This window comes from Notothenia coriiceps, unplaced genomic scaffold (genome assembly GCF_000735185.1).
Source record: "Notothenia coriiceps isolate Sejong01 unplaced genomic scaffold, NC01 NC01_scaffold00000492, whole genome shotgun sequence".
NCBI lineage: Eukaryota > Metazoa > Chordata > Actinopteri > Perciformes > Nototheniidae > Notothenia > Notothenia coriiceps.
This window is the reverse complement of record NW_011333193.1, coordinates 77,964-91,480: the sequence shown is the minus strand read 5'-3', so window position 1 is coordinate 91,480 and position 13,517 is coordinate 77,964. Positions and strand designations below refer to the sequence as shown.

The window sequence follows — 13,517 nt, the reverse complement described above, 5'->3', positions numbered from 1 at the left end:
GCGGCAGATGGAAAAGTGAGGAAATGTTTAAAAGAGGAGATATAACCGAGAGCTGTCATACTCTCTATCACTGCTACAAAAAGAATACTGACATGTATATACAGTATGTCCTCTGTGTGTGTGTGTGTGTGTGTGTGTGTGTGTGTGTGTGTTGTTGGCAGGATTTGAGCATTTGCTTAGCATGTGTGTCAAGCTGCGCTGCAATCTGTTAGCTCTTCCTCTCATCCTTACAGAGCACACACACACACACACACACACACACACACACACACACACACACACACACACACACACACACACACACACACACACACACACACACACACACACACACACTGGTGATGGTGATGATAACTTTAACAGCACTGGTGAGTCCAGACAGTTTTACGGTGACACCCTTCTTCTACTTAATAACACAATCAAAGTTAAGTAGATTTTTCAGTCCCTTAAATAAAAGGCGTTAAGTTGACAGGTCAGTGTGTCTTACAGGGACAAAAAAAGCCTTGTTTTATTGATTGTCTCCCCCCTTCTCCCTCGCTACAACAAGACAGACATTCAGTAACTATCGGACTCATTCATAAGAGAGTTCATAAACACGAGCGTCTCAGTGACAGCGAGAGTCAGCTGAGAGTGACATCACCGTTAAAAAACAACAATACGCTCATATGTTAGTCTTTAGTTCGACTTAAATCATCATCTTAACCCACATGTTTCAAACTCAAGGCCCGGGGGCCAAATCAGGCCCTTGGTGGATTTAATTTCGGCCCGCAGGATAATTTCTAATTCCTATTAGATCTGGCCCGCTGGTATATTGCACGCACACCTTCACTCCATCCTGAGGGTCTCCTCAGCTCAGAGCCTGAGCCCAAACATTGATGACCTTGCACCCAAGATGAGATGCCAAGTATCTGAGCGAGCATCACAGAGCAGCACACTGAGTTTAATGGATGTTTCCTTCTGCACTTTCTCTCTCACGACAACAGGGCATGTTTGGTTTCTCTTTGAGGGAAATAGTTTTGTTGAAGCTGTTGTTGGCCTGTGGGAAAATGTAATCATAAGAAATGACTCTGGAAAAGCTGCAGATAGAGCCATAAGAAATGAATGAACTGATTATTTAATGTTTAATGTTGTTTTTATAGGCAATCATTTAAGCTTTGTTAGTTCCAGGTTTAATATGTGCAATAAGTTCATTTCAATAAGTTTTGCAATAACCATTGAACCAGTCCGGCCCTCAACTAGTACCTATTTTTTTAATTTTGGCCCACTGTGTATTTGAGTTTGACACCCGTGAGATAGAGTATACAGACACTTAAGGTAATCATTTTATTGTGATTATTTGCTTCACAAAATATGACATAAATAAGTGCACTTCATGTAAGATGCCCTCTAGCTTGTGTGCCTGAAATAATCAAAATAATCAAAAACATCAAGAGTTTTAGGAGACATATTGGATAGCAATAATACTTCTCATATAATACATCAAGAATATCTATTCTAAATGAATGTTAGTAGTACTGTAGGTAAGTACACATCAAATAAATGTAAATGGTAATCAAAAATTTCTGTGCTTCATAATGGGAATTTCCTTTCTGCATCTGCAGCGAGGACAAACAAGAAATCATTCTCACAAATGCCCCGTAACATTTTCCGTATGTTTAGTATCTTGTAATGCGCTTTAATTGATGTTTTGGTGTTTCTCCTCCCCAGGCATTGAGATGGAGATTGTGAACAGCTGTGAGAAGATCAACGGAGGCTGCTCTCATCACTGCGAACACACCACCAACGGACCGCTGTGTTCCTGTAACCACGGCTACCAGCTGGCCCTGGACAGGAAGACCTGTGTGGGTAAGTTCACTAGCAAGGACCACACCACAACAATATGTCTGTTTAAGAATGAATGACAGGTGGTATCTGAGAGGGAAATGGGAAGAGGTGAAGAAGGATGAGGGATGTCGTCTTTTAGGCTGGTCTGGAGAAAAAACTGAAGTCCAGGGAGACTTGTTTGGGGGGTGTGGTCCATCTCAGTCGTGTTTCAGTGTAGGAAGGAAGGGATGAAGGGATCTAGGGATGATGTGAAGGAGGGATAAATGGGAAAAGGGTACCAGGGTGGAGGGAGGAATGAAGGGAAGTATGGAGGAAGTGATGAAGGGATGTAAGGAGGGAGGAATGAAGGGAAGTATGGAGGAAGTGATGAAGGGATGTAAGGAGGGAGGAATGAAGGGAAGTATGGAGGAAGTGATGAAGGGAAATAGGGAGGCACGAGAGGATGAAGAGATGTAGGGATGAATGGAGGTAGGGGGGGATTAACGGGTGAGGGGGATGTAGATATGTGTGTACAAAGGAAGTAGGAAGGGAAATGAATGACTCTATGAAGTCAACTAGTTTCTTCATTTGCTTTCTGTGATTTACATCCACTTTGTGACTCTCTGTTTGTCTTCCCGACCATCTGTTGAAACTGTCCCGCTGCGCGCTTCCCTCAGACAGTGACGAGTGTCTCAGTGGGGGGGCCTGCTGCCGTCACTTCTGCAGAAACTACCCGGGCGGCTACGAGTGCAGCTGCAGAGCCGGCCACAGACTCAACCCAGACGGCTGCGGCTGCGATGGTACGAATCATGATTGAGTGTTTTGTTGTTGTTGTTGTTGTGGACAGGACATAAATTACACTAACTGATTTCTCAGAAATGCCACTTTTCTAGGCCATTTCAGAGCGGGAAACAGAATACTCTGCTCACTAACGACCACACTCTGTACAATCTAGAGCAGGGGTGTCAAACTCAAATACACAGTGGGCCAACATTAAAAAATGGGTACTAGTGGAGGGCCGGACTGGTTCAATGTTTATTGCAGAACTTATTGCACATATTAAACCTGGAACTAACAAAGCTTAAATTATTGCCTATAAAAACAACATTAAACATTAAATAATCAGTTGCATTCATTTCTTATGGCTCTATCTGCAGCTTTTCCGGAGTCATTTCTTATGATTACATTTTCCCACAGGCCAACAACAGCTTCAACAAAACTATTTCCCTCAAAGAACAAACCAAACATGCCCTGTTGTCGTGAGAGAGAAAGTGAAGAAGGAAACATCCACGTAAACTCAGTGTGCTGCTCTGTGATGCTAGTTCAGATACTTGGCATCTCATCTTGGGTGCAAGGTCATCAATGTTTGGGCTCAGGCTCTGAGCTGAGGAGACCCTCAGGGTGGAGTGAAGGTGTGCGTGCAATATACCGGCGGGCCAGATCTAATAGGAATTCAAAGTTATCCTGCGGGCCGCAATTAAATCCACCAAGGGCCTGATTTGGCCCCCGGGCCTTGAGTTTGACACATGTGATCTAGAGGAACTGCTAGATTGGTAGAAGAAGTTAAAAGAAATGAGGCAAAAGTAAAATAATCAAAGTTGTGCGTCATCAATATAAACCTGTTGTTCAACCACCAACCAATGACAAAGGCTTTTTCGATTATTATCCTTTACCACATATCCTATGTGTTGTCTGCAGTGCTAGCAGCTTCAATACAGTAAGCAGTAGCTTGCTGGTAATTCATGTTTTGTGTATATTGATGAATGTAGTCGAATCACGTATTGCCATTTTACTTGCCACTACAGAAATGACAAACTTTTTTGGACCATTTTTTAAAATTTGTATTGTAATATAATTTGCCAATGCTTTTCTACTGTAATCGAACCACCTTTGACAATGTGCTTTCTCAATTTTCTAATGGGCTATTTAACATGTATGCTCTCTGAACAAGTAGGCACTGAATCACGTTACTGGCATGTGACTGTCTAGCATTGTATTTTCTATCACATGCATTCACAATCCAAATCATTTTTAGCAGTTTTAAATACCTTTGTTAACCAACCTATATGTGTCCCTAGCTTTGCTGCCCTTCACATTCTTCCAGTGTGAAGTAGTCGTGTAAAGTACCTTCCCTAAAGCTGCTTGTTTGTATATTTTTCTGTCAGACGTTGACGAGTGCCTGGCAGAGACTTCGGGCTGTGAACACGACTGTGTCAACACCCTGGGAACTTACGAGTGTTTTTGTGAGCTGGGTTTCCGCTTGGATCAGGACCAACACTCCTGCATTTGTGAGTGACAATTTGATTTGCTTTTCTTGGAACGGTCTGTTATTTATGGACGTGTTAAGCCTATAAGTGTTTTAGCCATTCAAAAAAATGGTTTAACTGTATTTTTTTTCTTCTGTAGCTCTGTATGGGGAAATGGAAGATGAAGAGGCTGAGGAGGAAGACGAGGATGAACAGCTGGAGGTCCATAGATTACCAGACCTGCTGTTTCGCAAGGTTCCTCAGCTCCTGCAGTACACAGCGGCCTTACACTCCCGTTATGTTAGTGATGAAGATGATAGGGATGGTGGTGACAGGGAAGTAGAGATCCAGAGGGGGCGCCGAGGAGAGCTCAGACTGTCCAGCAGCATAGGTACAGTAAAATAAATCGTATTCCCGGTGAGAACATGATGTTATTGTTTCATGAAGTCTTCAGGGCCAGGAAGTCATGAAAGCAGAAACCTTTTTCTCAGGGGAGCGTTTCTGTTTCAGTGTGTCTGGATGGCTCGTTCGGGGATGACTGCAGTGTGAGCTGTGAGGACTGTGATCACGGAGTGTGCAGTGAGAACAGAGACCGGTGTGAGTGTGAAGCCGGATGGACAGGGATCATCTGTAACAAGAGTGAGTACAGCCATCAGACGATCACAGTTACATCTGTTTGTTGTGCGTAATGTATTTTCTTTGTAACACATTTCCCCCCCGCAGTCTGGCAGTGGGCTATATGCAACCTTGCCTTCTCCAGTTTTCTCAAAATGCTGAAAGTATGCACAAACATTAAAATCCATGATGCCCTAGGACTATTCAAAGGAATATTTTTGACATTTCGGGGACAACACTTATTCCTTCCCATGCCAAGAGATGTGATTTTAAGGCTCAGCACTCTCTCCCTCTGAAGCTGCATGTTACCACCTGTCTTTTCTCAAAAAAAGCCCAATCTGCTCTCGTTGGCTTTCGAAAGAAAAAGGATGTCGTTTTCAAACAGTTGGTTCGGGTACTCAGATAAGGGGGGCAGTATATTATAATGAGCCTGCATTTATCAAACTTGTTGAATCCCACATTTTCTAATCAATGAAGCCCAAATATAAATGAATCTTTAACTAAGACTTGCATAAATGGGGGACCAAAATACACAAAAATACGAGGGCGATTAAAATCCTAAACTGAGGACGACTGAGCTCTGCAGTGTCTGGCAGCAAAACAAGAAAGAGATCCTTCTCCTCCAGCCTTCCTTTTATATGGGTAATTAGGGAAGATCTGGAACACCTGGGCAAAGGCGGAGCCAAGAGGAAATCAGGAACACCTGAACAGAGAGGCAGAAGAGAGGAGGAATTTGGAAAATTGCCGACAACAAGTTCTGTGGAAATCAAATTAATTATACTTTCATGTTTCGATCATTAGGATAATCTCCACATATTTTAACACCATTGTTTGATGTTTGAAGCATAGATGCAGTAGCGAGAAGTTAAACACAAATGTTAGGCATCACATCACTGTTGCTAAGCTAAAGGCGGCTAATGTTTGGTGTGATGATCTCTCATATAGTCCCTTGATATCAACCGGCATATAATGACACATGAGCTTCAGACATTCCCCAGTGGTTTATTTACTGACCTTTTATGTCATAAAACATGTTAAAATCTCTAAAGGGTTTGTGAACCACAGATCTTATTTCATCCATCTAACCAACAACACGTTGATTTTGAGAGAAGGGTACTGAAGGTGCTAACTCATATCTTGGTTTTAGGACTCATTCCTGCACCCCTCTTCAGTACTTACACACACATGGTCTCCTCACAGATCTATTGAAACGTCCTGTAGCAATGTGTCCTGGTTTCAGAGAGCGGTGCGATGGCTCCCTGTGTGCAGCGACGCAGGGCCATGTATCAAAGCTGTCTGCTTCTCTGTGTGGGAGGCTGCGTTGTTTATGGGCTGCTGAACACTGAGCACCGGGGGAATCAATCTGTCTGGAGCGAGGCCAGGCCCACAGCGAGAGCACCGCCTCAGGCCAAGGATGCCCACTGCAGAGTTAGAAAGCAAGGCTCCGTTGTTCCCATCCAGCTCCATGATTAATGGCTGTCTCTGGTCTGAACCCCAGAAAGGCTGGTAATCATAAGAGGAGTCCGTTAGAGGCAATCTGTCACTTTTTAATAAACTGAGGTGGTGGCAGTATCCACACGCATGCCTTGGAAGTGATTGGTCTGGATATAGGAAGCATATTTAGGACGAGATGATGAGGAACATGTCGGCCTGAAGCAAAGATAAAAGTAGGCAATAGCATCGGTAGTCGTCTATTAGGGAAGTAAGTAAGTGAGTCAGTAAAACACACAGTTCAAAAGTGCTCCAAACACACAGAAAAATAGAATCGAATTAAGTAAAAATAGATTACAATAAAAAACACATGAGACAAAACAACTGTCACTTTGATATCTTATATGAAGTTAAAGCAACAAGAAAGAGTAAAATAATGCATTCATACGTTCTTGATCTGAACGTACATAACATAAACAATCATCTGTATTAAACTATGTTGTGTTTTAGTCCCTTTTGTACAGTTTACATATCAATAACATTTTGTAGACATGCACACACCGATATTTTGTATAAAAGATTCCAATGTTCACATGTTGGTGTGAAGGACCAGGGTACGCAACAACTAGGAATGCAGGTAGAGGTGGAAAGAAATAACAATTTTTATTTACCCAAGATATATATATACATTATTTAGGATGGGTAACAAAATCATTTAAAAAAAAAGGTGTATTATTAATAATATAAACAGATACAATCTAGAGCATTAATTAATTAATAAACAAAACCGTCACCAAAATGGGTGAGTTCTGAGTTCTCTTCTTCCCAAGACCAGCACACACACACACACACACACACACACACACACACACACACACACACACACACACACACACACACACACACACACACACACACACACACACACACGAAAGTTGTTTCAAAAAATGTGTCTGTATGTATGATGTTAAACAAAAAGCATAACCTTTGGGATGTGTGGTTGGATGTGAGGCTCGTAGCTTTCACAGTTGGTATACAAAGTATGTTGTGCTATTCAAACAGCTCTGTTTGTTTTCCATGTTACTTCAACATGCCTTAACATGCCATAAGAAACACCCCAGTATCAATTCCATCATTATGAAGCAGAATTAATGTCCCCTAACCCCACCCAATGTACTGTTCATGTACTTTGGTTGTACTGAGAGAGAGCACCACTTAATCTTAAAGTGATTTGTAACTTAATCTCCATACTCAAAGCATTTCCTGCTTCTTCATTTACATCAAATGTATTTTCAGTGTTTGTAAAGCTATAAACTACCATGTATTATATTAAACTTCCTTATCTTCTCGTGTAGTGACGTAAAAACAGCTGTGAGGAAAGTGTGACATGGCATTCAAGCAGACTTTCTCTTGATGGATTGTTACACTTTAGCCAGCTGGTTCTTGCAGTAATTGCTAACAAGGCCAGAGAGATTAGGAGTCAGGAGGGCACGCAGCGTGGGGAAACACAGGAAGTGTTGACTGACTTCTTAACACTGAAGCATTACCCAGCTGCTCTACTCTCTTACATCACAATCTGAATGAGAAACAGGTTTGTCGCCAAGTAGGTTTACACATAGAAGGAATTTGCTTTGGTGTATACATAGACATAGTAAGAGATTTTGAATCGGAAAATGACCAAAATTGAACTATTTTAAAATCTATTATAACATTCAAATATAGAGAATTCACAATATTAAAATGAACATGATGTTCTTTCCTCAATTTAACTTGCACCATTGTTTTATGGTCAAATTTGTTTTTCTTAATTATATTGTATGTTTTACTGTTGGAGGATCCGGAGACTTAAGATCTTCATTGCCAAAACTTCGTAGATATTGTGCATATGATAATAAATCCTGCGAATCAAAGTCATTGTTTTTAATATCAAATAAATCCCCCAAATCCATGAATATACACTGCAACTGTTCTGTTATTTATCCCATGCTTCTCTCTCTCAGTGTGCTCCCAGGGGACCTATGGGCCGGCCTGTAACAGTCTGTGTCGGTGTCAGAACGGAGGCTCGTGTGACCCCGTGACCGGGAAGTGTGTGTGCCCCCCCGGGGTGCAGGGCCTGCTGTGCGAGGACGGTTTGTAAAAATTCCTAAAGGTACACAAAGGTGTGAATACAAAAACCAGGCTCTAAGGTGGTGGTGCTAAAAAAAAAAAAATGGAGTCTCCCCCGTAGATATGAAGCAATATCTCCTAACGACCCTGTCATAGGTTGAAATTCTATTTGTGTACACAATAAAACAAAGCAACAGGAACACAACAATTAATGATGAAGAAAATTCTGGAGGTAAAATATGAAAATTGCTCAGGGCTTATATCAGGAATCTCCAATTAAATGTAAAAGTCAACAAACAAGCTAACAGCAACAAAAAGAAAATGAAAAACGTAGAAAAAAACACAATGTTGAGTTTCACAATTTTGCCTGATTTTAAACTTATTTAAAAAAAAGTGTTCTAATGTCTAATTTCTCGTGTTAACAGGTTGTCCCAGGGGTCATTTCGGGATGCACTGCAGGAGAAAGTGTAACTGTCCCAACAACGGACACTGCCACCGTCTGTACGGGGGCTGCCTCTGCTCTCCGGGACTGTACGGCCGCCTCTGCCACCTGTGTGAGTACCAATGACCTCATTATAATACCTACTGCATAATGCTGCTGAAAAAGTGGTGGGTCTCGACCAATTTGACCTAGGGGGCCATGTTACATGTATTTACGATACAATAATACTTTAATGGTCAGATCAAGTCTGACATTTTACTTGCATCACAGCAGTGTAACATCAACATAGACAAATATCAACTATATATTTATGAGTGGTGTACATTTGAAAGACAGTGTTCAAGATTTTAACTTTTTTAATTCAATATAAGGTCATAGCCCACAAAAAATAACATAAAAGACCATGACTAGTATTTGTTTCATTTACAAAAAAGTGACAGTCTTTGCTGCAACACTATTACAAATTATATTATCATATATTCTAATCTAAGGGCACTGGCCCCTGTTCGCCCCACTCTAGAACCGCCCATGTGTTAGTTTGAAATAATACTGGCCAGTGGTGTTGGCTGTACGAGTTAATACAATTGATACAAATATACCTTAGGAGTATGTGATATATGAGCAATGGTAGAATGTGATTAGGTTCTGCAATGAATAAACTATTTTCATTTTATGCTACTTCACATTTCCAACCCATAACCATAACATTTTGGGAGCCATTATTTACTTTTTACTCCACTACATTTCTCTGATTGCTTCACAGATTCAGATTATTAGCTAATACAAAATACAAATAAACATGTGGTTCATAATGCTCTTCTGTATGATTGAATATTTAAAAAAACAAACAATCATTGGCAGTCTTTAGGTGTTGGCATCTTGGTGATTGACATATAAGTGGATAACAACTTCTTTGGTTCTGGTTTTTGTTAATCACTATTTACAGATTATGTTAGGAAACTATTTACAAAGAGTCGTTTGGACGGGGGCGCCAGGTGGGACGGCTACTCTTAGTACTTCATTGCCCTCAGCTCTTTTGTGTAAGAAAAAAACAAACAATTGTTTAACCTGAAAGACAAATATAAATGCTTCTGTATTATTCTTCATTCCTGGTTACTTGATTGGATGCAGAAGTGAAATATGGGTAACAATATAATGTGAAACCATTAATGCCAATCTTTAAGTGTCATGACGATTATCATACAAATGGATAACACCTTCTCAGGTTCTGTACATTGTGTTAGTTCTTTACTGCTACTACTAGATTATGTACAATTGTCTACATAAAGTACACAGAGCCTCATGTTTGCTCTTCATCGCTGGATGTACTGAGCCGTTTGGACGGGGGCACCAGGTGGGACGGCAGCTCTCGGGGGAGCCAGTGTCCCTCCAGCTTCCCCTCAATGAGGTGGACCGCCAGAGCGAACTCCTCATTGTCCAGCATGCCGTCCCCGTCCACGTCCGACAGCCTCCAGATGTGGGCGAGCACGGAGCTGGGCAGCAGCGTGGTGGTCATCCACTCTCGGACTTTGGTGCCGCTCAGTTTGCCGTCGTTTGGACTGAGGTTGTAGAAAATCTCGTCGTACTTCGGCTTGTATTTCTCCACCGCCCACTCGACGAAATCCGCCTCGCCGCTCTCGTCGTCTCTCCTGAATTCCTTGAAAGGATCTTTTTTGTAAAGCTCACGCCTGAATGTTCCCAAAAACTCCCCGTCCAGCACTCCAGGGAGGGATTTCTTCCTTTCCTTCCTCAGTTCCTGTTGTTGAAGGAGAGGCACCAGGTTGGCGATGTCAGTGGCCAGGAGTTTATCCAGCGAGGCCATCAGACTGGGCTTCAGTGTCTTGAACTTTGAGAAATCTTGACCTAAAAGCTTCTCCTAGAAAGTTATGCAAACACATGTCAAGTTTAAGAGTTGGTCAATCAATTCTAAAACATGTTAGATTAAATTAAAAAGTGATGTTTAACCTGCATCTTGGTGCAGTCAGGGAAGTCGCCCGCTGGGACTCGATGCTGTTGCTGGATCTTGGTGAAAATCACAGGAAGCTGGTAAATCAGGTTGTGCTTTTTGCTTTCTTTGCAGAAAATAGTCGGCATCTCCTTCTTCAGATAGCTGATAATGTGGGCATGAGCCTAGTAGGAAAAGAAAGGAGAATTCAGAATAACTTAAATGTCCCCTATTATACTGTCTTTCTTCAATATATTATAGGTCTCAGATATATACAGAACCTGTCTCTGATTGGCTGAAACACCAAACAGATCATTGCAGCATCCCACAATCCCCTCTGTTTCAAAGTGTTGATTCTCTGTCTGTTACTTTAGATGAAAATAAGGAGCCCCTCCCCACGCCCCTCTGAGAGAGATTTGGTTACAAAGAACTCAATGGTGCTCTGAGACTGCCAAGGNTTTTTTTATCCGTTTAAAGCACATGTGTCAAACTCAAGGCTCGGGGGCCAAATTAGAAATTATCCTGCGGGCCGAAATTAAATCCACCAAGGGCCTGATTTGGCCCCCGAGCCTTGAGTTTGACACATGTGCTTTAAACGGATAAAAAAAGAATGTTACATTTCTAACCGTGTTTCTGACTTCCTCCCTTTTCTTTTTTGTGTTGCAGCATGAAAGATTACGAACGCTTCATGCTGAGCTCGAGGAGAAACTGGAAGCTTCAGAGATCCAGATTAAAAGCCAGTCTGCGGAGTACAGATCCCTCCTGCAGCAGAAAGATGTATGTACATTTTAAATATTGATTATTGCATTTAGAGAATACTTGTTGTTAAAATATATCCTTCAAAAGAGAAATGAATCATATCCCTATGTCTAGTAATAAAGGACCCATGATGCTTTGACCCTTAAACAATTCAGTATTGTAGTTTGATCTATAAATGTGTAATATATGTGGACGTTTAAGACTGCATAAAATAATTTAATCAAATGTAACTTTACTTTATTTAAACCTATAAAAGGTTACGTACATTTTTTTTTTTTTTTGATTTTGTCCGCCATAATGCACACACATGGCTGATTACATTTCAATTAAATAAGATACTTATAATGCTGTTAATAAATATGTTGTTGTTCTTGCAACCTTCCTATATCAACAATACTTAATATATAAGTGTAGCCTAATATTAACCTGCACAAAAGCACCTTCAAATGGAAATAATAGACGTGCAAAAAACTAAGTGCATTTTTTAAACAGACCTTATTTCAGGCTAACAACCTAAAACACAAGCAAAATCCTGAGACCAGCTCAAATGAGGACTCGTTTCCAGGTTGTAGGACTCATTCCTGCACCTCTCTATGACCCTAACCCTAAAATATGTTCTGTGTCTCCCAGGTGGAGATCGGTCACCTGAAGGCTCGGCAAAGCGGTCTCCACGAAGAGTTTCAGACTCTGCAGAAGTCGTCTCAGTCCTCCTCCGTTGGTCCCGCCATGCTTCCTGTCTCCACCACTTCCTCCTCCACCACTTCCTCCTCCACCACTTCCTCCTCCTTCCTGTCGCGGCCCTCGGGGACACACTCGGGTTTCCACGGCGACGAGATGGACCTCAGCGAAGTCCTGTGGTCTCAGCAGGAAATCAACCGGCTGTCCAATGAGGTCCTGCGTCTGGAGTCCGAGGTGACTCACTGGAGGAGCATCTCTCAGGTAATCATGACATTCTCACCCGGCCCGCACGGTGACTTTGGCGTTGGCGGAGTGGTTAGTGCGTGCGTTTTTTACAACGTCTCGCAAGTAATGCACAGTACTGGAGTCCAACAGAGAGGCAGCAGCTGCGGGACAGTAGACTGCGTATTGCGTAGCCGACCCTGCCCTGAAGACGAAGTGATTCTTCCTTAGCGTGAAGAGTCTGCTTTATACGCTCCGCAGCAGTAGCCCCACTGTGAGGCTCCGGCGACTTCACAGTACATGCACCCCCCCCCCAACAGAGTCCAACAGAGTGGCAGCAGCTGCGGGACAGTAGCCTACATACTGCGTAGCCTTCCCTGCCCCTGGGCTATATATAAAAATCGCTGGCCCGCGAAAGGGTCTATTGGATAAATGTTGGCCCTTGGACAAATGGAGTTGGGGACCCCTGATTTATAATATGTAGCAGGACTGGCTCATCCAGCCACAGGAATAGTTTATTTCGTACAGGCTAAAGACACAAACATGGACATAACAATAACATATAGGAGAAGACATTCCCATCTCAGACAAAAACAGAAGAAATAAAGATACAGTCAGTAGGATCACTTCACAAACAACAATAAGTAGACAACCAAATACCACCAAAAACACAACATGGAAAGCATATTTATTGTTCCTTTAATCCCACTCTTCGTTAGAGCTCATTATTTCCCATTTCATGGCGTGTATATCCACCCTTTTGATTTTGAATCTACTCTTCAAACACTTTAAAGGGGACCTATCATGCAAAATGCACATAAAGACACATAAAGATGTGTCCCCGGTGTGTCGGGGAACTCACGCAGCGTCAGAAAATAAAACCCTCTCTCTTTTCCTCCATACCCAAATCTCTAAAAACGGGGGAACAACGGAGCTGATCCAGATTTGCGTCCGATATGACGTAATATCTGAAATGTGGACCCACGGCCCTATCAGAAACATTGCTATCAGAAACAATGCCCGACTGTTTTGGACGTAATATGGTCGGTGTTTACATTAGCATGGCTAACACTCAGAGCTAACCTGTACTGGAGAGCATGTGTGTGAAGAAGCAGGAAGTAAAAAGGAACTCACGTTGTGGTATAACCGGAAAGAGAGAAAGCCTTTGAGCTCCATACTGTTTCAGAGATAATCCTTGATAATCCATGATATGGCGTTTCATCACGGCAGTATTTAGTTTAGACAGTAGCTGCCGGGTCCCGCATGAGCT

The 13,517-nt window shown here is 42.1% G+C and overlaps 3 protein-coding genes across 3 annotated transcripts; 2 read left to right on the top strand and 1 right to left on the bottom strand.

Annotated features, from left to right (window-relative positions):
• The first annotated feature begins 1,713 nt into the window (after window positions 1-1,713).
• On the top strand, window positions 1,714-8,915 carry LOC104954177 (multiple epidermal growth factor-like domains protein 6). The gene is made up of 7 exons (XM_010781251.1): window positions 1,714-1,845; window positions 2,481-2,603; window positions 3,969-4,091; window positions 4,210-4,440; window positions 4,560-4,688; window positions 8,096-8,224; window positions 8,627-8,915. Exons 1-7 carry the CDS (start codon window positions 1,716-1,718, stop codon window positions 8,767-8,769), a joined length of 1,008 nt encoding a protein of 335 aa, XP_010779553.1. The 5' UTR covers window positions 1,714-1,715; the 3' UTR covers window positions 8,770-8,915.
• A 115-nt stretch (window positions 8,916-9,030) lies between these two features.
• On the bottom strand, window positions 9,031-10,768 carry LOC104954184 (EH domain-containing protein 2-like). The gene is made up of 2 exons (XM_010781264.1): window positions 10,609-10,768; window positions 9,031-10,519 (listed from the first exon to the last, which is right to left on the bottom strand). Exons 1-2 carry the CDS (start codon window positions 10,735-10,737, stop codon window positions 9,944-9,946), a joined length of 705 nt encoding a protein of 234 aa, XP_010779566.1. The 5' UTR covers window positions 10,738-10,768; the 3' UTR covers window positions 9,031-9,943.
• Window positions 10,768-12,478, top strand: LOC104954363 (thyroid receptor-interacting protein 11-like). The gene is made up of 3 exons (XM_010781457.1): window positions 10,768-10,776; window positions 11,198-11,365; window positions 11,978-12,478. The coding sequence occupies exons 1-3, from the start codon at window positions 10,768-10,770 to the stop codon at window positions 12,476-12,478; spliced, it is 678 nt and encodes a 225-aa protein (XP_010779759.1).
• The last annotated feature ends 1,039 nt before the right edge of the window (window positions 12,479-13,517 follow it).